We start from the raw sequence: 25,738 nt of genomic DNA, 5'->3' as shown, positions 1-25,738 counted from the left end.
TATACCTATAGAACATACTGAGTATTTGTTGGCACACATTTGGATTGTTTCAAATTTATGATAAATTCTTTTTACTTCTAGTATTGTTGAATGGGATATATGTACATATTTACTTGTAACTATTTTTAGAAAAATAAATTTTATTGAGGTACTTAAGAAACAAAATACACCTATTTTAAATAGAATTATGAGGTGTAACTTATATACAGTGAAATTGAACCTTTAAAAATGTATAGTTTGAGTCTTGAAAAATGTATATAGACATGTATGTCTTAATAGTCATGTTGTACAACATTTCTATCACCCCAGAAAGTTACCTTTTTCCCTTTTGTAGTCAACACCCAATCCCAGGTCTGGCAACCAGTGATCTGATTCCTGTCTCCATAGATTTGCTCTTTCCAGATATCATATAAATAAAATCCACCAGTGTGTAACCTTTTGAGTATGACTTCTTTTACTCAGTGTAATGTTTTTGTGATTCATCCATATGTTGCATATATCATTTGTTTTATTGTTGAGTCCTATTGCATTTTATAGATGTAGGACAGTTTGTTCATACCATTTGTCGATTTAATGGACATACAGATTGTTTCTAGTTTGGGGTAATTATCAATGCACATTTGCCTATAGGTCTTTGTAGACATAAGGTTTCACTTCTTTTGGTTAGTGAATTCAATGAAAGACAAATACTTTATGATGTCACTTTTATGTGTAATCTAAAAAAGCCAAACTCATAGAAACAGACTAGAATGGTGGTTACAAAAGACTGAGGGGTGGGGAAGTGAAGAGATGTTGGCCAAAAAGTACAGACTCATTCTATGAAGCCAGTATTACTTTGATTCCTAAACCAGACAGAGACCCAGTAAAAAAAGAGAACTACAGGCCAATATCCCTGATGAATATGCTACACTACACTTGATCTTAGCCAAAAGGCCGAGAAGCGATTCCCTGACGAATATGGATGCAGAAATTCTCAATAAGATACTAGCAAATCGAATTCAACAGCATATAAAAAGAATTATTCACCATGATCAAGTGGGATTCATTCCTGGGATGCACGGCTGGTTCAACATTCGCAAATCAATCAACGTGATACATCACATTAATAAAAGAAAAGATAAGAACCATACAATCCTGTCAATCGATGCAGAAAACGCATTTGACAAAATTCAGCATCCTTTCTTAAAAAAGACCCTTGAGAAAGTCGGGATAGAAGGAACATACTTAAACATCATAAAAGCCATTTATGAAAAGCCCACAGCTAATGTCATCCTCAATGGGGAAAAACTGAGAGCTTTTTCCCTGAGATCGGTAACACGACAGGGATGTCCACTCTCACCGCTGTTGTTTAACATAGTGTTGGAAGTTCTAGCATCAGCAATCAGACAACAAAAGGAAATCAAAGGCATCAAAATTGGCAAAAATAAAGTCAAGCTTTCACTTTTTGCAGATGACATGATATTATACATGGAAAATCTGATAGACTCCACCAAAAGTCGGCTAGAACTGATACATGAATTCAGCAAAGTTGCAGGATACAAAATCAATGTACAGAAATCAGTTGCATTCTTATACACTAATAATGAAGCAACAGAAAGACAAAGAAACTGATCCCATTCACAATTGCACCAAGAAGCATAAAATACCTAGGGATAAATCCAACCAAAGATGTAAAAGATCTATATGCTGAAAACTATAGAAAGCTTATGAAGGAAATTGAAGAAGATATAAAGAAATGGAAAAACATTCCATGCTCATGGACTAGAAGAATAAATATTGTCAAAATGTCAATACTACCCAAAGCTATCTACACATTCAATGCAGTCCCAATCAAAATGGCACCAGCATTCTTCTCGAAACTAGAACAAGCAATCCTAAAATTCATATGGAACCACAAAAGGCCCCGAATAGCCAAAGTAATTTTCAAGAAGACCAAAGCAGGAGGCATCACAATCCCAGACTTTAGCCTCTACTACAAAGCTGTAATCATCAAGACAGCATGGTATTAGCACAAAAACAGACACATAGACCAATGGAATAGAATAGAAACCCCAGAACTAGACCCACAAACGTATGTCTAACTAATCTTTAACAAAGCAGGAAAGAACATCCAATGGAAAAAAGACAGTCTCTTTAACAAATGGTGCTGGGAGAACTGGACAACAACATGCAGAAGATTGAAACTAGACCACTTTCTCACACCATTCACAAAAATAAACTCAAAATGGATAAAGGACCTGAATGTGAGACAGGAAACCATCAAAACCCTAGGGGAGAAAGCAGGAAAAGACCTCTCTGATCTCAGTCGTAGCAATCTCTTACTCGACACATCCCCAAAGGTAAGGGAATTAAAAGCAAAAATGAACTACTGGGACCTTATGAAGATAAAAAGCTTCTGCACAGCAAAGGAAACAACCAACAAAACTAAAAGGCAACCAACGGAAAGGGAACAGATATTTGCAAATGACATATCGGACAAAGTGCTAGTACCCAGAATCTATAAAGAATTCACCAAACTCCACACCCGAAAAACAAATAACCCAGTGAAGAAATGGGCAGAAAACATGAATAGACACTTCCCTAAAGAAGACATCCAGATGGCCAACAGGCACATGAAAAGATGCTCAGTGTCACTCCTCATCAGGGAAATACAAATCAAAACCACCCTCAGATATCACCTGACACCAGTCTGAGTGGCTAAAATGAACAAATCAGGAGACTGTAGATGCTGGAGAGGATGTGGAGAAATGGGAACCCTCTTGCACTGTTGGTGGGAATGCAGATTGTTGCAGCCATTCTGGAAAACAGTGTGGAGGTTCCTCAAAAAATTAAAAATAGACCTACCCTATGACCCAGCAATAGCACTGCTAAGAATTTACCCAAGGGATACAGGAGTACTGATGCATAGGGGCACTTGTACCCCAATGTTTATAGCAGCACTCTCAACAATAGCCAAATTATGGAAAGAGCCTAAATGTCCATCAACTGATGAATGGATAAAGAAATTGTGGTTTATATACACAATGGAGTACTATGTGGCAATGAGAAAGAATGAAATCTGGCCCTTTGTAGCAACGTGGATGGAACTGGAGAGTGTGATGCTAAGTGAAATAAGTCATACAGAGAAAGACAGATACCATAGGTTAGGGGGATCCTGAGAAACTTAACAGAAACCCATGGGGGAGGGGAAGGAAAAAAAGAGGTTAGAGTGGGAGAGAGCCAAAGCATAAGAGACTCTTAAAAACTGAGAACAAACTGAGGGTTGATGGGGGGGTGGGAGGGAGGGGCGGGTGGGTGATGGGTATTGAGGAGGGCACCTTTTGGGATGAGCACTGGGTATTGTATGGAAACCAATTTGACAATAAATTTCATATATTGGAAAAAAAAGTATAGACTAAAAAATTATAAGACAAATTGTCTGGAAATTTGATGTACAGCATGGTTATTATAGTTAATAATACTGTATGATATACTTGAAACGTGCTAAAAGAGTAGATCTTAAATGTTCTCCCCACAAGGAAAAACAAACATAGTAATTTTGTTAGGTGGTGAAGGTGTTAGCTAACTCTTTTGGGGTCATTATCAATTCAGCAGTTGTATGTCTTAAACCTACACAATGTACACAATGTTAAATAATAATTAAATAATAATATTTAATTTTTTATAATAAATAATAATATATTAATGTTATTTAACATTGTGTGGGTTAAATCTGTATAAAACTGGTGGGGGGGTGAAGGCCAGTGAGAAGAATTCTTTTGTGGTGATGGAAATGTTTTGCATCTTGGCTGTGTCCATATTCTGGTGGTGATAGAGTTTTGCAAAACATTACCATTAGAGAAGCTGGGTAAGTATACATGGGAGCTCACTGCATTATTTCTTATAACTGTATGTGTATCTATAATTATCTCAAAAATTTAATTAAACAAAAGGAAAAAAGATCAGTTGACCATTATGGGTAGGTCTGTTGTAGATCTTTATTCTGTTCCATTCATCTATCTTTATGTTAATACCACACACTCATGAATATTGCAGCTTTATAATAATAAGTCTTGAAATCAAATATTGTAAGCTCTTAACTTTCTTAAATTTCCACAGAAATTTTAGAATCAGCTTGTCAACTTCTAAAACATCTGCTTGGATTTTAATTTGGTTTGTGATTAATCTATAAATCAGTGTAGAGACAAACGATATCTTAATACTGAAGTACATGTCTCCTTTTTAAAAAATAGTTTTTCATAATGTTTTAGTGATATTTTATAGTTTTCAATGTACAGATCTTGCCATGTGTATTGTTAAAGTTTTTATCTCATGGATATAAATTATATTAAAAAATTAAATTTGTAATTGTTTATATGCTACACATAGAATTATGATTATTTTTATGTTGCTCTTGAATTGTGCAACCTTGGTAAAGTTATTTTAGTAGGTTTTAAAAATTATTCTATTAATGTGATAAGTTGCATTCCTGTGGTAAACCTAGGTCATATTATCTATCCATATGTCTATTTTAATTGATTTTGTTAAGAACTTTTATATTTATGTTTATGAGGGATGATGATTTGTAGTTTTCTTTTTCCTGTTTCTCTGGCTTTGATATCAGAGTAATATTGCCAATCTCATAAAATGCGTGGGGAAATGTTCACTCTTCTGAGTTTGTGGAAGATTGGTGTTAATTCTTTAAATGTTCAGTGGAATTCTACAATGAAACTGTTTGCCTAGAGATTTCTTTTTTCAGGAGTTTTGTGGATTCAATTACTCTTATAGTTTCAGAGCTATTCAATGATCCAGTTCATACTGGATGCATTTTGATAGTTTGTACTCTTTGAGAAGTTTGCCCATTTCACTGGTGGTTCAATTTATGTGTGTAGAGTTCCTCCTAATAATTCCCGTTTTTTTTTTTTTCTTCATATCTACAGGATCTGTAGTGATATCTTTTGTTTCATTCCTAATATTGGTCATTTGCATCTTCTCTCTTTTTTCTTTTTCAGTCTAGCCAGTTTTGTCAATTTTATTGAAAGAATTTGCATTTTTTTGGCCCCATTGACTTTTGTGTATTTGTTTTCATGTTTTAAATCTAGTGGATTTCTGGGCTTCTGGGTGACTCAATCAGTTAAGTGTCTGTTTCAGCTCAGGTCATGATCTTGCAGTTCATGAGTTTGACTCTGTGCTGACAGCTCAGAGCCTGGAGCCTGCTTTAGATTCTGGGTCTCCATCTCTCTCTGCCCCTCCCTCATTCACGCTCTGTCTCTCAAAAATGAATGTTAAAAAAAACACAAAAAACAAACCTAGTAGATTTCTGTTCTTACCCTTGTTTTCTTCCATCTGGTTTCTTTGGCATATATTTTGTAGTTTCTGAAGATGGGAGTTTAGATCACTGAGTTGAGACCATTTCTCTAATTTAATGATTTAGTGCTATAAATTCTTTTCTTGGTCCTGTGTTAGCTACATCTCACAAATTCTGATATATTTACAATTTCATTCAGTCAACCTATGTATTATTTAGAAGTGTGTTTTTAAAATGGTGGTACTGTTTTAATGTGAATTTCTGCATTTGCTGCGAAGTGTATTTTAAATCTTCTTAGTTTATAACATGCTTTATTATTATTCTTCAAGCCTTCCCTTACTGTGTTTCTCAAAAATTTTTCTTTTGCACTGTTTTATCTTTTCTTAACATTTAGGTAGAAACTACCTATAAAATTACTACCTGATGTAATAAGTAGTAGACTCACTTTTGGTAATTGTTATTTTCTCAAAAAGTTTGCAATTTCATGTAAAATTTTAGATTTATTGATATGCTGTGTATATTAAATACAGTTTAAAGTATTCTTTGCATATATATGAGAGAGAGAGAGAGAGAGATGCAGTCTCTTTTGCAACTACCCAACTTTGATGGGGAAAGCAGCCATAGATAATATATAAAAGAATGAACATGGCTATGTTCCAATAAAACTTGGGGCGCCTGGGTGGCGCAGTCGGTTAAGCGTCCGACTTCAGCCAGGTCACGATCTCGCGATCCGTGAGTTCGAGCCCCGCGTCGGGCTCTGGGCTGATGGCTCAGAGCCTGGAGCCTGTTTCTGATTCTGTGTCTCCCTCTCTCTCTGCCCCTCCCCCGTTCATGCTCTGTCTCTCTCTGTCCCCAAAAAAATAAATAAACGTTGAAAAAAAAAAAAGTTTAAAAAAAAAAAAAAAAAAAAAAACTTTATGAGCCCTGATTTTTAAATTTCATATAATTTTCCTATGTCATAAAATATTTTGTTTATATATGCCTATCATTAAAAATGACAATTATGGAGACTTTTTTCATCTAAGGCTTTTATAACAAGGTCATATCATTATATAATAAAACCATATTAAACAAAGTTATAAAATTCGACCTGAAGTAGAGTTTTAAAAGATTTTGTAAAAAAATCATATTGTGAAGTCTCAACTAGCAAGGCAGCCATTGTACCTTTATGATTTTTTAAAAATTTATTTCATTTCATTTATTCATTCATTCACTCATTCATTCATTTATATTGAGAGAGAGCACAAGCATGAGCTTGTCCTGACACGGAGCTCATATTGTATATGTGTAGTATATATATGAGACTACAAATATTTAAAACTGGGGCTTGATCTCATGACCTGAGCCAAAATCAAGAATCAGACACTTAACTGATCGAGCCCCCCAGGCACCCCTGTACCTTTATGATTTTGCATAGAATATAAACAATGCTTTACTATTAAAGAAAAGGAACAACTAATGAAATTTAAAAATTGCTTTTAAGTTTACCTAAAACATTTAGTTGTGTGTCAGATTTTGTTCTTCTTTTTAATCTTTTATGAGTTAGAGTTAAGGTTCAGTAAGGAAGACTATCATGCTGCTGATTTGGTAATTCTTTGTTACATTTTTAAAAAAAATGAGGTATAATTGACATTTAACATATTAGTTTCAGGTGTATAACATAATGATTTGATATTTGTATATGCTATGAAATGGTCACCATTATGTCCAGTTACCATCCGTCACCATACAACTGATGAAAATAACTTGAAGCAGTTCAGACTTCAGTCTTGGCAAGGCTAAAAGAGAATCTGACAGAAGTTAGCATAGGATTATTTTGTACAAAATTTATTTTGAGAGACAGAGTGAGCGCAGGAGGGGAAGAGAGAGAGGGAGAGAATCCCAAGCAAACTCCACGCTGTTAGCGTAGAGCCTGACACGGGACTTGATCTAATGAATCATGAGATCGTGACCTGAGCCAAAATCAAGAGTCGGACACTTGACCGGCGGAGGTAGCCAGGCACTCCATTATGAAACTTTTAATATTTACTCTTTTAGCAATTTTTAAATGTTAATGAATCTTTGTTATAAGGGAAGCTGTTCTTTTTTTTCCTTTATTTCTGTTTGCTCAGTTTCATAGCTCAATTTTGATTTGTTTTCCAAAGAGTTTAGATCAAGGGAGCTACAAATCAGAAGAATAAATTTTCATGTTGTTTTGTGTATATTCATGGAAGTGTTTGGTAAGTGCTTTAGCAGTCCATTCTGCCAATGATTCAGGTGCTGTAAGCCAGGCAGTATCGTTATTTGCTTTTCTCTTCAAAACTATTGTTATTTGCTTTTCTCTTGCAAACCTACTTTTTCGTTCTCTTTACTCTCTTTCTTGATACCAAGAAGTGTTTCAAAACAAGAAAAGCCTTCTCATTAGGAAATTGTCAGCCATAAGGAAATTCTTTAGCAAAAGACATATCAAGAGTAGAGTAGTTCATCATCTCTTGCCTGGGCTTTTGTGTTGTTGTTGTTTTTACTTTTTTTTTTTTTTTTTTTTTTTTTTACTTTTTTGAGCTGTGGGCATTTGTCTTATTGAAATAGGAACAAGATATAGAAGGTAAAGATAGCTTCAGTATTATAGTATCAGTCGTTCCTGACATGTGGTAATCAGAAATGGAGGAGCCTTTCTTAAGTCTTTGGAAGAATAAACTATACCTGAGATGTTTTTTTTGTTAGGCATGATAACAATATACAAAAACCATTATTTAAAATATCTGTCTATTGGCATCAGGATATTAATATATAACTCAATATATATGTAAAGTGTATATTCATTTTTAGTCATCAAATAAATGAAATGTTTAGTATTATAGCACAGATGGCTTACCAAATCATTAATTTGATAATTTCCAAATCTTACATTGAGTTTTGGAATTGTTGAGATGGTTTTTTATTTTGCTTATTAGCTTTTACTGGTTTTAATGAATTCCTGTTTGAGCTATAATTTGACAAAATAAATTTAATCAAGTGACTTAACCCACTAAATTGGTAGTCATTAAGTAATACGGAGTTGCAATAAGTAGAGACTTTCTCATAATTTCAGCAATATTGTTTATGGTGCGGAATTCTCTTTTAGCTCCTAAGAGCAGTTACTATCAAAAATGTTTTCAGCTCTTGTGATGATAGGATATTTTGTGAATACCTTATTTAGGCCATAGTAGAAGCAGTGTAACAATTTCCTTAAGAACACATGCTCTTTTGTTGGGGTGCCCCTATTTGAATTTCAGTTCTGCCAACTAAATACAAGCTGGTAGGTAGTTCTGAGATGGAAAATTTTTGGAGGGTTGACTACAGCAGGGAACCAACCAATCAGAAAGGATGCCATTTATGGATGGAGCATATTGAAGGCCCCTTTTAATGTCAAGAAGTAACTCTTCATTTGTTGGATGATGGAGAGTTCTGAGGAGTGGCCTGGATAGTGGAGAGGACCTTTGGGAGTTTGGACAACAGCTAGTTACCAATCACAGTAAAAACACTTCAGTACTGTGGCAACTAATGTATCTTTACTAGGGCATATGGCTGATTATCAGTCTGGGTTGTATGTTAGGCAAAGGAAAGAATGAAATTCAGAGAAGGATCTCTGACTAACCTGGCTATATATTGTTATGTGTCACTAACATTCCAAATATCTGCTCATCTGACAAAGTTATGTTCCCTGTTATCTCCTGGTTTCTGTCCTTCCTGGTCTGTTCATCTTGTTCTGTCTTCTGCCTGAAACATCCTATCCTAGTATACTTGAAAACCATCTTAATTGAACGGGTTAATATAGGACTAGTTGATGTCACACAATTAGTGGTTTATTCAGAAATAGGTCTTGCCAGTAGCATCTTTGGAAAACAAAGGGTAAAAATATCACTGAATGTTTGAATTCTTCTAAAGTTGCTTTGGAGTGTTTCTATAGGATTATTTATCCTGCCAAGGAATTTATGTTCCTACTTGATTTATCAATTGTATTAGTGTCCTAGAGCTGCACAAAGGACACAACTGGGTAGCGTCCACAACAAATTTATTGTCTCACAGTTCTGAAAGTTACAAGTCCAAAATCAAGGTGTTGGCTGAGTTGGTTCCTTCTGTGGGCTGTGAAGAAGAATCTGTTCCAGGCTGAGCTCTAGTGGCTTGCTGGAAGTCTTTTATGTTGCTGACGTTTAGATGCATCACTACAATCTCTGCTTTCATCTTCAAATGGTGTTCTTTCTGTATCTCTTTGCATAGAATTTGTGTTCAAATTTCCCTATTACACAGTTTGGGGAATCATACTGGATTCCCCAATCCTAATCATATTGGATTAGGGCTCACCCCAGTGACTTAATCTTTAAAAAAAAATTTTTTTTAATGTTTGTTTATTTTTGAGAGAGAGACAGAGTGTGAGCAGGAGAGGGGCAGACAGGGAGACACAGAATCCAAAGCAGGCTCCAGGCACTGAGCTGTCAGCACAGAGCCTGACATGGGGCTTGAACCCACGAGCCACGAGATCATGACCTGAGCCAAAGTTGGACACTTACTGACTGAGCTACCCAGGCATCCCCCCTCCCCCCGGGGACTTCATCTTAACTTGATTACTGTAAAGACCCTGTTTCCAAATTAGGTTACCTTTTGAGGTTCTTGGGGATTAGGACTTCAACATATCTTTTTGAGGAGATGCAATCAATCTCTGACTATACAAGTCATACTTACTAGGGTTTTCTTTTTGTTTGTTTCAGAAATTTGAGGGTATTTGTCATATTGGCTTTTATCAGTATTGATTTGTTTTAAATCTTTGAAATTTCTCTTCAATTCTAAGCAGATATTTTTCTAAATTGTGTACTTTACACTGGAGACCAGTAATCACCCAAATCATATGTGCTTAAGTCATATTTTCTTTAAATATGTTTACTATTTTGTGAAAATACTTTTGCTTTTGAAATTTTAATGTAATTAAGTGTGATGTGATGGATGATAATTTGAAGTCAGCATACTACAGATACTGTTTTTATTTCCTTGTAGAAACCTTTCCAGTAATGTTTGTCTAGTCTAACCATGGTACGTTGTTTCATTGTACTTCTTCCTAGGCAGTGAGTGATTAATATCTCACTTACAGAAAGCTTCTACAAGATGAGATAAAATCTTGTATATAGTGTTGTAATAAGGCAGATTAAATATTGTATTGTCACTACTTCATTAGACTTGTACTTTTACTTCAGAACTTTCTTGAAATTCTTCAAGTTACGTTGTATTCGCAAGTGTGATTTCAGACAGTCTTAAAAAAACCAGCGGTTGAGTTTTCTCATTTTTTAATAAAAATCGTTGGGAAAATATTAGATGACACATAAATATTTCTTTTAAACACTTCTAGTGTACTAATAGTATAAATATATTTGTGCAGGTTTTGACCGGATCCTCTCGTCAAAGTTATTCACCTTCTGGCTATCAGGATTTCAGTAAGTGGGAATCAGTGCTGAAAATAAAAGAAGGACTACTAAGGCAGAAAGAAATTGTAATTGATCGGTGAGTCTATTTTCTTATTTACTAAATATTTCAGGCACACAGAAATGTAGATCACTAAAACAAATAGTATCTACTACTTAGAGTTTAAGAAATACTATCTTACAAATACACTGTCTCATTTCTGTCCCTCCCTCATCCCACCCCCTTAAAGAACCCCTATCAGAACTGAGGGTTGGTGTGTTCTTTCTGTTTTCTACCATCCTTTCATTTATGTTAGAGTAACTCATTTGGAAACTCCACTGTCTTTTTTTTATATGCAGAAAGTTAGCTGCAATGCTAAGGAACTGTCAGAGCTACAGGCTGTATCTTTGTGTTTTATACTTGGAAACTATCAAATTGGAAAGCTACTTTAAAGTGCTAATACTTTTAACTAGTGTGTGTTAGATATGAAGGCAAAGAAACTATGAAAATCATGAATGTTTAAAATTAAATGACTTACAGATAAGAATTTTGGAAATTTGGGGGGACAGTTCAGAAATGTTGCATTTTTGAGTACCAAAGCTCTGAAAAAAAGTTTTTGTACTTAATAGACAGTCTCCTGATTATTTTGAGCAATAAACATTAATTTTTAATTATGTTATCCTTGATGTATGTTAGTTCTACGTAAGTTATGTATACTTTAGGGTTAGTTAAACCTGTGTGTGTAGTAATGGGGAAATTGGGGAGACATTGTTTTCTTAATGCTAGTTACTACTTATTTTCATGTGCTTATTTGAGATAAAGTAGTAGACATTTTAGCCTTAAAATTAAATCCCAGTTCAAATCTTTAAATATATTTAGGGGCGCCTGGGTGGCTCAATCGGTTGTGTCTGACTCTTGATTTTGGTTCAGGTCATCATCTCACAGTTGTGGGCTCAAGCCCCACATCGGGCTGTGCGCTGTCAGCACAGAGCCTGTTTGGGATTCTCTCTCCCTCTCTCTCTGCCCCTCCCCCACCTGTGTGCTCACACACACTCTCTCTTCCCCAAAATAGATAAATAAAACTTAAAAGATATTAAAAAGATAAGTATATTTAATAGCTGAAGTTTCAAAAGATTTTGCTTAGGACTTTACCATTATTAAGCAGTATCTACTGGAGGGTAACTAGAGCACGGATATCTGAACTTTTTTTCTCTACTATGTTCCCAACATCTTGAACAGATCCTGGCACTTAGTATATGCTTAATGTTTGATACTTGTGAGGCAGGAGGGAAGAAAGACTTGAGAGACAAGTTGACCAGAGTAAAACCATTTTGATTTTAGGCTGACTCTTAACCTGAAGGTCAGCAAGTCATAAAAAAGAGTCACAAGATCTGACTCATAGAAAACCACAAGACCCCACTCCCTCCGGCAGTAAAAGCCACATAGGTTGGACATTCTTAAAATTGTTCCCTGTGGGTAATTCCAAAACTGTAAAACAATGGAAAAACCAAACTGCCCAATGTGAATGAAGAACCCCAAGTTAAAGAGTACGCTCCTTTCTGTATGGTTAGCTAATTTTAAAACAAACTTATAAAACCCTTTGTTAGAGACAAAGAGGAGCCATCTTCCTCACCTGGGAGGAGAGACCACTACGTTGTCTGTGAAGTAGCAGCTTTCTTGTTTCTACCCTTAATAAATCTTTGCCCCTTTCTCTAAATGGCTAGCTCTTAAATTCTTTCCCACACAAAGTTAAGAACCCTCTTGGCCATGGGCCTGACACCCTCCCTCTGGAGGCCTTGCCCGTCTGACATCACTTGCATATTTGATAATTAAATGAAGATTCTAGAAGATAGTTTTGATTGAGTTTATGAAAAGGCTGTATAAAAGTATTAGATATTTTTTAGTACAAGTGAATTTTATAAGTGGGTAATTATAGACCCTGATGGACATATGTTTTGTACACTTAGAAATTTAATTCACTGTACATACTTGAAATTAATATTTTTTAAGCAGACTGAAATTCAGAATTTTATTAATATGGGTGTACTCTCCCTCAAAACAATCAGAATCTATTGACTTTTATTATTTTTTAAACACCATTGTAATTACTGTTCCACTGGGTATAAATAAGTTAATAGGTATCTTAGTTCATTTGGGCTGCTTTAATAAAATATTGTAGACTGGGTGGCTTACAAACAACAGAAACTTATTTCTCCTTGTTCTGGAGACGGAGAAGTCCAAGTTGAAGGCACCAGTAGAAGATGCATTGTCTAGTGAGGGTCTTCTTTCTGTTTCATAGATGGCGGTCTTCTTCCGGCAACCTCACATGGTAGAAGAGGTGAGGGAGTTCCTTGGGGCCTCTTTTATAAAGGCACTAATTCTATTCATGAGGACTCTGCCCTCATGACCTAATCATCTCCCACAGGCCCTAATCTCCTTATACCATCACATTGGGCTTTGGGATTTAATATATAAATTTTTTGTTGGGGCGGGGCACAAACAGTCTATGACAGTAGGAAATGCATATAATTATCAACATAATCTATTAAAAATATATATATTTCCCAAGTTTGTATCCTGTAGAAAGGTACTAAGGAAATAATCTAAAATAATTCAAGTTGCTCAATTTTGCATTTCTTTATCTAGTCGCATTTACCTATGCAGCTCCCTTCTTATACCGAGTTTTAGAGCATGAGGCTTCAGCGAGTGAATGTATTTAAAAATCTTAATACTGCCAGATGCATGGGTACCATCAGCAAATAGTAGCCACATACACATGATTTGCAAATGATAGTTTTGTTTCTGGGCTTGTTTCTCCTCAGTAGACTCCAGCCCCCTCACAGAAGAGACTGTTTCTTGTACATTTTATTACTCATAATAGGTACTCACCAAACATTCATTAAGGGGAAATAACTTCATTTTAATGGAAAAGAGGTTAAGGTTGCTGGTTAACCTGTGCTGTTACTGATACTAGTAGTTCTTATAATTGCTCAGCTTTTGCTACTGGATTGATCAGATAAAATTTAGGGATAAGTCATTGTACTTGAGACTGATCCAGAGAGGCCACCCTTAAACCTTCTGCAATGACACAGTGAGTTAATGCTATTAGTAAATGACACTGGCAGGGTAGAGGGGAATTCTCATTTTATCGTTACTTATAGTTTGCAATATGTATATTTGCTATTTAATTGTGTGTGGAAGTAAAATCACATAATTGTATTAGTAAGCTTTTAAAAATCAGTAGTGCATTCTTTGGTGTAGTGTGGATACTTATTTTATTAAAATCATAGCATCCTTTTAATTGCTTTACATGCTAAGGTTTATGATCAGATTTATTAAAGCAAGGCCTAGATGTACATACTATGGTTCTTAAAAATTATTGGAACTCCATCCTTATGTATTTGATCAGTTAACATGTGAGATTTTATTCATGGCAATTTGTAGTACATGTCTTTTACTTTGAGAGGGACTCCATAATGCAAGAATAGTTATTTTTCATCACAGGTGTTGAAGTGAGGTTTGGTTACTTTTTTTTTTAATTTTTTTTTTTTTTAATGTTTATTTCTGAGACAGAGAGACACAGCATGAGTGGGGGAGAGGCAGAGAGAAAAGGAGACACAGAATCCGAAGCAGGCTCCAGGCTCTGAGCTGTCAGCATAGAGCCTGATGCGGGCCTCAAACTCACAAACCGTGAGATTATGACCTGAGCCAAAGTCCGTCGCTCAACTGACTGAGCCACCCAGGCGCCCCAAGATTTGATTACTTTTATCAACTGCTTTAAACATTTAGATAGTTTTAATAGTTCATTTCTAGCTAAGATATTTTGGTTGTTTATACCTAGGCATATAGTATTATAGAATCAATTTCTAAATTTACATTTGACCTTGAACAGCATGGTGGTTAGGGACTCTGATCCTTCTGCACAGTTGAAAATCCATGTATAACTGTTTACTTCCCCCAAACCTAAGTGTTAATAGCCTACTGTTGACCTGAAGCCTTCCTGATAACATAGTCAATCAACACATATATTGTATTCTTAAATACAATACATGTAGTCTTAAACTAGAGAAAAGAAAATGTTATTAAGAAAATCATAAGGAAGAGGAAATACATTTAACGATATTATATGTTGTTTGTTGAAAAAGATCTGCATATCAGTGGATCTGCACCTTTCAAACTTTTGTTGTTCCAAGAGTCATATTGTAGTTCAGTCCCACCTTCTGTACTGCAATTCAGTTTTGACACTAAATACCCTAAGTTAGCATCAGACTCCACAGCTTTAAGGGCACACAGTCCCCAACAAGACTGCCTATCTTCAGATGCCAGTCTGAAGGTGGCATCACCAGGATATCCACACTTCTAGCCAACTGGCTACAAATCTGGTGAGTTCCCAGAATTTTTATTGGAGTTTCATTGTGTAGGCACAATTGATTAAATCATTGGCTGTGTGATTGAACTCGGTCACCAGGCTCCTCCTCTCCCTGGTGGTTAGATTGGCTCAGAGTCACAGACCTCCAGTAACATGGTTGGCTTTCTGGTGAATAGTCCCTCCCCATCCTAAAGCTGCTATCTAGAGCCTGTGAGTCACCTCGTTCTCATAAATACGAGAGTTTTCCAGGGGCTCATTAATAATAAACACTCCAAAGATTTAGAGTCTCCTTCCCAGGAACAAAGGCTGTTTCTTCATAACTCTTTATTACTGATTCTCTATTATTTGTAAAATCTTAAGATTTGCAGATACATATGTAAGAACCCTTTTAATATACCTTGGGAGTATTTTCAAGCTATACACTTAGCTTTGTTTGGCAGGCCCACCTTTGGAGAAATTGAAAATTCTGACTAGCCCAAGAAAAATTAATACAATCCATCCTCTTTTCTTTCAAATTAAAAAATACTAACAAAGTATATTTAGAAGTATATTTCGAAACTAAAGCCCAGGGTCATATTTCATATTGTCCCAAAATGTGTGAAAACTGATTTTGGAAGCCAAGGGTGAGGAGACAGTTTCTTCAAAAACTGTTTTATCCCTTGTTTACAGTACTAGAGGTAGTTTGAAAAATGTGAACTAATGAAATAGAGGATACATTTATACATGGTTGTAGGTTTTTCCTTTTATGTGCCCTCTTTTGAAACAGATTGGGAGAAAGGAAATGCATGGAAAATTAAAAGAATAAAATCTCAGGGTGCCTGGGTGGCTCAGTCGGTTAAGTGTCTAGCTCTTGATTTCAGCTCAGGTCATGATCATTCTTGCAGTCGTGAGATCAAGTTTCACATCGGGCTCCGTGCTGACCATGGAGCCTCCTTGGGATTCTCTTTTTCCTTTTCTTTCTGCTCCTCTCTCTCTCTCTTTCTCAAAATAAATAAATAAAACTTAAAAAAAGAATAAACTCTCATCAGTCTTTCTCATTCCACCCTAGATCTTTTGCTACCTGTGCCTTTATTTCAGTTCCCCTCTCTCCTTTTATTTTGGTAATGCATGGGGGGTGTCACTTTGATAACCATTTCTGTTAAATTATTTAAGATGGTATATTGCGCATAATTCATTTGGTGGTAGTATCCATAATGGCTTCAGAAGCCATTAAGGATTTAAACAAAAAAATTTTTTTAATGTTTATTTTAGAGAGAGACAGAGTGCGAGTAGGGGAGGGGCAGATAGAGAGGGAGACACAGAATCCAAAGCAGGCTCCAGGCTCTGAGCTGTCAGCACAGAGCCCAACAGGGGGCTCGAACTCACAAACCGCAAGATCATGACCTGAGCTGAAGTCGGACGCTTAACCGACTGAGCCACCCAGGCGCCCCAGCCATTAAGGATTTTAAAACTCACAAGGGAAACTATTTTCAGAAACCAAATTTAATTAGAAAAGAAAGGAACCTCCTCAAAGGTAACAGATACATACTTTTGCTTTTCTGTATTTTCTCAACTAGAGACTGAATTTGTGCATATTCTTATTTGTTCCCTGGATCAGGGACAGGATCACTGCATTTCTAGGTAGGTCCAATATTTCTTTTAGTCACATAGTTGTTGTAGCAGCTCCTTGATTTCACAATTTTGACCTAAATTTTTTAAATGTATTTTCTGATTCAAAGGCCATATTTATTAAGTATTCTACCTGATTCCTTTTTTGTTCTGTTGTAATAGTCCCTACTCTGGTCAGGACCTTACTGTCTGTTTCAGTCAATTCTTGGCCAAAGGAAGGTCTGGGACTCACTGGGTACCAGCTCTCACTTTTTTCTTTTTTAATGTTTATTTATTCTTAGAGAGAGAGAGAGCAAGAGCAGGAGAGGGGCAGAGAGAGGGAGACACAGAATCTGGAACAGGCTCCATGCTCCCAGCTGTCAGCACAGAGCCCGACAATGGGCCTCAAACTCACAAACCGTGAGATCATGACCTGAGCCGAAGTCAGATACTTAACTGACTGAGCCACCCAGGTGCCCCTCACTTTTTTTTTTTTTAACTGTGAAGAAAGAAAAATCACATAACATGAAATCTGTCATTTTAACACATCTTTCAGTATGCAGTACAGTTTTAGCTTTATGCATAATTTTTTACAGTAGAGTTCTAGAACTTTTTCAGTTTGCATGCCTGAAACTCTGTACCCATTCAGCAACAACTCCTCAGGTCCTCCTCACCCCAGCCCATGGAAACCATCATTATACTTTTCTGTTTCCATAAGTTTGACCACATTTTTTTGATAATGTAGGGGAGGAAAAAGTTTTTCTCGACCCTTTAGGGCTCCCTGGCTGGATCTTGAAATTAAACTGACAAAACAGATAAACAGTGGAAAAGCATACAAATTTATTTAATGCAAGTTTTATGTGACATAAGAGCCTTTATAAGGAAGTGAAGACCCATAGTAACTGACCTATTTTATGCTAAGCTTGTTGAAGAATGGATAGTCATGGAGGAATATGATAGATTAAGAAGTATGAGGTAATTGTGTAGTAAACTGGGAGAAATTTAGCAAGGCATTCTTGGTAGGATTCTTCCTTGGGTCCTTTAGTCTTCAGAGATAGGGATGTACCTTTCCTCTGGGTTTGGTGGGGGGGGCACCTTCCACTTGAGTGTTTTGTGACATGTTTAGGGAAGAAGGGCAAGGGTGGGGAGGAGGTCAGAGTGACCTTGCTTTTGTTATTTTCTCAAACTCCTTTGACTTAAAACATCAGTATACCAAGGTGCCATATTTTGGGTTAGCATGTCCTGAACCCAGTCAAATCCTCCTATAAGTGGAATGATGCAGTATTTGTCCCTTTATGACTGCTTATTGCACCTAGTATGACATCCTCAAGGTTCATCCGTGTTGTAGCATATGACAGAATTTCTTTTGCTTTTTAGACATTGTATGTATATGACATTTTTCTTTATTTATCCATTGATGGACATTTAGGGTGTTTTCATCTCTTGTCTATTATGAATATCACCTTTGTTTTTGAAAGATATTTTGGTTGATATGTAATGCCTTGATTGGCAGCTATTTTCTTTCAGCACTCTGAAGATATTATTCCATTGCTCTCTGGTTTCTCTTGTCATCCACAAGTCTTCCTGCTGCCATATTGAATTTTGTTATTTTTTGGATGTAATCATTTTTTCTATTTGTTCTCAGCTGTTTTGCTACAATGTGCCTGTGGTGGTTTTCATCATATTTGGTATTTTTGGAGATTAAAGTACTTCTTTTTTTTTTTAATTTTTTTTTTTCAACGTTTATTTATTTTTGGGACAGAGAGAGACAGAGCATGAACGGGGGAGGGGCAGAGAGAGAGGGAGACACAGAATCGGAAACAGGCTCCAGGCTCTGAGATGGCTCAGAGCCAGACGCGGGGCTTGAACTCACGGACCACGAGATCGTGACCTGGCTGAAGTCGGACGCTTAACCGACTGCGCCACCCAGGCGCCCCTAAAGTACTTCTGATTCCAGGTTAATGTTTTTCATCAGTTTTGGAAAATTCTTGGTCTTTATCTTTTCAAATATTCTATTGCTTTCTCTTTATATTTTTACTAGGACTGCAAAAATATCTATGTTAGACAATTATCACCATTTCTCATGTCTTTTTCTTTTATTAAGAAAAGTAGAGAAAGGGGAGGAAAGAGAATTAATTAAATGTTTAACTTAAGAAGACCAGTAAAAGAATAGTAAACATAAAAGAGAACAAAGGAAATAATAAAAGTAAGAGCAGAAATTAATCAAACGGATAAATCTCTTAGTTCTACTAATCAGGGAAAAAGAAAGACTCAAAATATTAGTAATAAAAAATTATGGATTTCAAGTCAGTATTATAAACTTACATCAGCAAATCTGAACACACAGAAGAAAATGAATAATTTTAAAGGAATAGCAAAATTGACTTGAAAAGAAATGGAAAACTTGCATAAATAAGTAATGTTCAAGGAATATAATCAGATGATGTTAACTAGATATATTGAGGTGGTGGGGTGCCTGGGTGGCTCAGTCGGTTAAGCATCCGACTTCGGCTCAGGTCATGATCTCGTGGTCTGTGAGTTCGAGTCCCATGTCGGGCTCTGTGCTGACAGCTCAGAGCCTGGAGCCTGCTTCGGATTCTGTGTGTGTCTCTCTCTCTGCCCCTCTCCCGCTCATGCTCTGTCTCTCTCTCTGTTAAAAATAAATCAAAACATTAAAAAAAATTTAAAAAAAGATATATTGAGGCGGTTATTTCACAATATATACACATCAATGTGTTATACTCAATCATTGTTATATATTTGAAATTAATATGTCATATATCAATTATACTTCACTTAAAAAAAAAGTATAATCAACAATCATAAGTCGTCTAGATCCAGATAGTTTTAGAAATAAGATTTGCCAAATTGTATCTTTAACGTGTTTTGTTTTCCTTTCCCATTGAAAAAAGGGGGGAGGTGCCCGAGTGGCTTAGTTGGTTAAGTGTCAGACTTTTGATTTCAGCTCAGATCATGATTTCATGGTTCACAAGATCCAGCCCTAGTGTTGGGCTCTGTGCTGACAGTGAAGCCTGCTTGGGATTCATTCTCATTCATCTTCTCTCTCTCTCTCTCTCTCTCTCTCTCTCTCTCTCTCCCTCTCCCTCCCTCCCTCCCTCCCTCCCTCTCGCCGCCCCCCATCTTTCTCTCTCTGCCCCTTTCCCACTTGCCTGCTCTCTCTCTCTCAAAATAAATAAATAAACATTTTAAAATAGTGGGGCTTTTTTTGTTTTTGTTTTTTGTAGATAGCATATAGTTGAATCTTTCTCTTTACCATTTGGACAATGTCTGCTTTTTAATTGGAGTTATTTAGACCATTTACATTTTGTAATTATTGATATAGTTAAGTTTAAATTTCCTGTCTTGGCTGTTTGTTTTCTAATTGTCCCATCTGTTCTGGGTTCCCCTTTTCTTTCTCTTAAATTAGTATTTTTTTTTTTATAATTCCCTTTATGTCCTTTGTTGGCTTATTAGCTATAACTCTTTATTGAGTTATTATAGTGGTTGCTATAGAGTTTATAATATACATCTTTAAAGTGCAGTAGTCTACCCTCAAGCATTACTTTACCATATACTGTTTCATGTATAACATAAGAATCTTATGAAAATATACTTCCATTTTTCTTCTCCCAGTCCGTGAGATATTTTGTCATACATTTTACTTCTACAAAGATGATAAACCCCACAATACATTATCAGTTTGTTTGTTTGTTTGCTTTACACCGTCTGTTGTCTTTTAAAGATATCTAAATAATAAGAACAGTATGTTATGTATTTGTCCATGTAGTTATCATTTTTAGTGCTCTTCTTTCGTGTGGATCCCAGATTTTCATTTAGTATTGGTTTCCTTTACTTGGAGATGTTCCTTTATCATTTCTTATAGTTGAAGTCTGCTGTGATGGATTCTTTGAGCTTTTTAAGTTTTCAAAAAAGTCTCTTTCACCTCTGTCTTTGATGAATTCTAGGTTGGTAGTTTTTATTTTGCTTTAAAATTGCCTTGGGCAAAAAATTCTGTAGATTGATACCTTTTAAATTTTCATACTTTAATGTAATACTTTAAAGTACTATTGTCTTCTTGTTTGTATTATTTTAGATGAGACATCTATCCTTTTTACCTTCTTCTTTGTGATTGAACTTATCTTTTTTTCACAGCCTTCTTTTAAGATTTTATCTTTATCACTGATTTTAAGCCATTTGATTAAAATGTTCCTTGGTTTAGTTTTCTTCTTGTTACTTGTGCTTGAGGTTCTCTGGTATTCTTAGATTTGTGGATGTACAGTTCTCATTAAATCTGGAAACATTTTGGCCAGTTTTCTACAAATATTTTTCCTCTCTACCCCCCTTTAGAGATTCTAATTATATACATATATATATACATACATATATATACATATATATGTGTGTGTGTGTGTGTGTGTATATATATATATATATATATATATATATATATATATATGTATATATATATATATGTATATATATTTGTCCTCTTAAAGAAATCCCACAGCTCAATGATGCTCAGGTCATGATCTTGCAGTTCATGGGCTCGAGCCCTGCATCCGGCTCTGCGCTGACAGTGTGAAGACTGCTTGGGATTTTGTCCCTCTCAGTCTCTTTCTGCCCCTCCCCTGCTCTCTCTCTCAAAATAAATCAATACACTTAAAAAATAAAAATATAAGTTATATTATCCTGCTTCTTTGCATGCCTGGTAATTTTTGATCAAGCGCCAGGCATTACAGATTTTAACATTTTTTGGATGTCACATGTGTTTGGATTCCTGAACTTTGTTCTGGAGTCAGAATTGCCCTTTGTTGAAAAGTGCTGCTAAATGATGCCCTGTGAATTATGAAGTTTTCCACTGTGGCATTTGAAAGCAAGCACACTTCTAGGACCCATGTAAGTTTCAGGCACTGTTCATTCTTATCTTTTTGGTGGACCACCACCTGCCATCCTCCCCCACATATGTACTTTAAGTAGCTCCTCATGTGTTTATTCATTAGTACTCAACTAAATATTCAGGGTGACTCTGCACTGTGAGCTCTGATTGCCTTGGTTTCTCCAGCATCCCAGCTTTGTCTTTTCAGTTCAGAGAGAGGCCTCTTTCCCTGTGTTGGGTAGGGCCTGCAGCAGTAGGCTCTGGCAGTCATAGAGCTCACCTCATTTGTTGCCCATCCCTCAGAAGTCACTGTTCCTAATTAACTGATACCCAGTGTCTTGAGATCATTGTTTCCTGTATTTTGTTCCGTTTTGTAATTGTGTCAGGCAGAAAGGCACAGCTTGTGTCTATTACTCTGTCTTGGCCAGAAGAGGAAGTTTAGTTTTCTTGGTAAAGCTTGAAATTCTTTGACAAGTGTCGTGACTCTCCTAATTTATCTGTTTACTTTTTTTTTTTTTTTTAACATTTATTTGTTTTTGAGAGAGCACTAGGGGGGCAGGTCAGGGAGGGCAGAGAGGGAAACACCGAATCTGAAGCAGGCTCCAGGCTCTGAGTTGTCAGCACAGAGCCTGATGCAGGGCTCAAAGCCAGGAACAGCAAGATAATGACCTGAGCTGAAGTCGGATGCTTAACCAACTGAGCCGCTCAGGAGCCCCTATCTGTTTACTATTTGATGTTTTCTATTTGAATTTTCTTTAAGGATAGTGTATCTAAAAAATTAAATGGCTCAGAGTAGAATAAGTTCTCTGATTCAGTCTGAAACTTATAAGCTAACTTGCTCCAAAAGTTACTTTGTGAGTAATTTGGAAAATACCAAGCTATATGTTTACCCACATGTATGCTTACTTTTTCTTAAAAGTCTTTCTTCCTCATAACCTTATGATGAGACTTGTTATTAAAGGATTTTTGAAGATTGTCAAAAATACATATAAAGCTCTTAACAGGATACCAGCTACATAACCGTTTTCAAATATAGTTGACCCTGAACAACACAGGTTTGAACTACATATGCCCACTTATAACATGGATTTTTTTTCCAGCAAATACAGTACTATAAATGTATTTTCTGTTCCTTATGATTTTCTTAATAACATTTTCTCTAGCTTTATTATAAGAATATAGTATATAATACATAGAGCATACAAAATATGTGTTAGTCAACTGTTTACATTATTGGTAGGGCTTCCAGTCAACAGCAGGCTTTTAGTAGTTAACTTGTTGGGGAGTCAAATATTATATGCCGGTTTTAACTGCATGACAGGGCAGGGAGGGTCAGTGCCCATAACCCCCACATTGTTCAAGCATCAACTGTATATAAGGGTACATATTCACAAAAGTTAAATAACTTGATTAAAGTAAGCTATGAGTTGCTGAGGAAAGATTTGAACTTCAGTGTGTCTGTTTCCAACATGAAGTTCCATTAAAGTGAAACGTCTGAGCTTTCCAAAGATGCAACTCTGTCACCAGGTGAGTTCTCCATCATTGGCGATGGTTATGTGTAGACTGTGTAACCTAGGATGTTGCTGAGAAGATGCAGGCCTAGAACAGCAGTTAGGCTAGATGATATTTGCGAAAATACCTTTCATCTCTGACAGTGAGATTCTCAGAACTGTCAGTGTTAAACAGAATTTGCATGGATGAAAATAATGGATTTTTAAGGTAAAGGCATTCTAAATTGAGGACATAACATTTATTAGGTAATAAGAAGAAAGGAAGCAAAACATGACTTTGTTATTACAAGAAGGATAGTCTACAAAATACTGTATTTTATAAAACGCAAGAAATACTCTACAGTATAAATACCCTTTCTGTATTCGGCATAACCCATGGTGTGGTGGTTTTTTAAATTTCCCTATTATGAATGTTAATATTGATAATACTCTTAACTCTTACATCAAATTATTGGAATAAAGTTCTACTCTTAAATGGTCTCTTAGAAAAGCATATTCTTTATAATGTCTCCTCAATTTATGTTTTGCAGGCAGAAGCAGCAAATTAGCCACTTACACGAGAGGATAAGGGATAATGAAATACGGGCACAACATGCCATGTTAGGACATTATGTGAACTGTGAAGATTCTTTTGTGGCTAGTTTGCAGGTAAGGTGTAGAGAATTTTGTAGTTGTTGTTTATTAATAAAGTATGTGTTAATTATATGCTGACCTTGTAATATTAGGATGCTTTTTAATTAATCATGTTCATGTTTACATACATAGTAGAAGATGTCCCAAGAATGGTCTTCTAGATGTCAGGTTCACATCCCCTTCTAGACGTCAGGTTCACACCCCACACAGGAATTACTGCTACCAGTTTCTAGTGTATCCTTCTAGAGTTGATATGTATCACTAGCAGATATAAATGTATTTTATTCCTCTATCTTCACAAAAAGTATCAAAATATATACATTATCTATTCATCTTGCTTTTCTCCTTTATATTACATAAATTATATAAAATGCAGTGATTAAAAAAGCAGAGAAAAACTCAGAAATACAGAGAACAAACTGATGGTTGCCTGGAGGAATGGGCAGAACAGGTGAAGGGGAGTGGGAGTTACAGACTTCCAGTTATGGAATGGATAAGGCATGGGGGATAAAAGGTACAGAACAGGGTATGTAGTCAGTGGTCTTGTAATAGTGTTGTATGGTGACAGATAGTAGCTACACTTGTCGTGAGCACAGCATAACAGATAGACTTGTCAAATCACTATGTTGCACACCTGAAACTAAAGTAATGCGGGTCAACTGTACTTCTGTTAAAACAATTTCAGTGATTATTTCTATGTCATTACAAACACAACATCCTTTTCCTTTGCTTTTACAGCTGATTGATTTCCCACTTTATGGAGATAGCATAATTTATTCATCTTGTCCCTACTAGTCAGAATTTGGGTTGTTTCTTGTTTGGGGCTACTATGAATAATGTTGTGAAGAATAAAACACTGTTTTGCTCATGCGAGTGTTTTTAACTTAAATTCTCTGAAGTGAAATTTATAGGTATTATAAGAGTTGGTTACTTTTACTGAAGTTGTCAAATCGCTATTGTATTAACACACTGTGAGATTTTTGCCTTTCTAGTGGGTTTGCATAAAGGGTAGGATGGTGGAGTTATCTCCGTGGTTTTAAAAAAATGTTAGAATTCTGTTAAAATACATAATTTCTACCATCATAGAAACATAACATAACATCATAGAACATAAAATCTACCATCATAACCATTTTTTTTCATCCTAACCATTTATTTTTATTTTTATTTTTTTAACGTTTATTTACTTTTGAGACAGAGAGAGACAGAGCATGAACGGCGGAGGGTCAGAGAGAGAGAGGGAGACACAGAATCTGAAATAGGCTCCAGGCTCTGAGCTGTCAGCACAGAGCCCAACACGGGGCTCGAACTCACGAGCCGTGAGATCATGACCTGAGCTGAAGTCGGACGCTTAACCGACTGAGCCACCCAGGTGCCCCCATCCTAACCATTTTTAAGTGTGCAGTTCAGTGGTGCAAATACACTTATAATATTTTGCAACGATCACCACCATCCATTTCCATACCTCTTCACATCTTACAAAACTGAAATTTTGTACCTGTTAAACAGCAACTGTCTATTCACCTCCCCAACCCCTGGCAACTACTGTTCTACTTTATGTCTCTATGATTTTGATTACTCCAATTATCTTGCGTAAAATAAATCCTACAGTATTTGTCTTTTTGTGACTGCCTTATTGCACTTAGTATAGTTTCCTCCAGGTTCATCCATACACTAGCATGTGTCAGAGTTTCATTCCTTTTAAAGGCTGAATAATATTCCATCATTTGTATATCACAGTTTGTTTTATCCGTTCATCTGTTGACAGGCATTTTGTCTGCTTCCACATATTAGCTCTAGTAGGTAATGCTGCCATGAACATTTTTTATATTTATTTGAACATGGGTATATAAATATCTCTTGAAGACCCTGCCTTCAGTCCTTTTGAGTATATACCCAGAAGTACAATTGCGGGATCATATAGTAATTCTATTTTTAAGGTTTTGAGGAAGCACCATACTGTTTTCCATAGTGACTGTACCGTTTTGCATTTCCACCAGCAGTATTACAGGGTTCCAGTTTGTCCACATGGCACCAACACTTGTTATTTTTTGTTTTGTTTT

The 25,738-nt window shown here is 36.0% G+C and overlaps 1 protein-coding gene across 4 annotated transcripts in view; it reads left to right on the top strand.

The window, feature by feature from the left end:
* The window catches only part of CEP85L (centrosomal protein 85 like), a 171,335-nt gene that overhangs the window by 83,041 nt on the left and 62,556 nt on the right, over nt 1-25,738 (top strand). For all 4 annotated transcript variants that reach the window (XR_006717520.1, XR_006717521.1, XM_045499406.1 and 1 more), the window contains exons 4-5: nt 10,677-10,798; nt 23,573-23,690. Coding sequence is in view for 2 of the 4 variants with exons in the window: in XM_045499406.1 (XP_045355362.1) it covers nt 10,677-10,798; nt 23,573-23,690 (240 nt within the window). In the remaining 2 variants the exon portion in view is untranslated. The remainder of the gene's footprint in view (nt 1-10,676; nt 10,799-23,572; nt 23,691-25,738) is intronic.

The sequence above is a fragment of the Leopardus geoffroyi genome, chromosome B2, assembly GCF_018350155.1.
Source record: "Leopardus geoffroyi isolate Oge1 chromosome B2, O.geoffroyi_Oge1_pat1.0, whole genome shotgun sequence".
NCBI classification, from domain to species: Eukaryota; Metazoa; Chordata; class Mammalia; order Carnivora; family Felidae; genus Leopardus; species Leopardus geoffroyi.
Note: the sequence above shows the minus strand (reverse complement) of the source record. Positions and strands in the feature narration are given on the sequence as shown.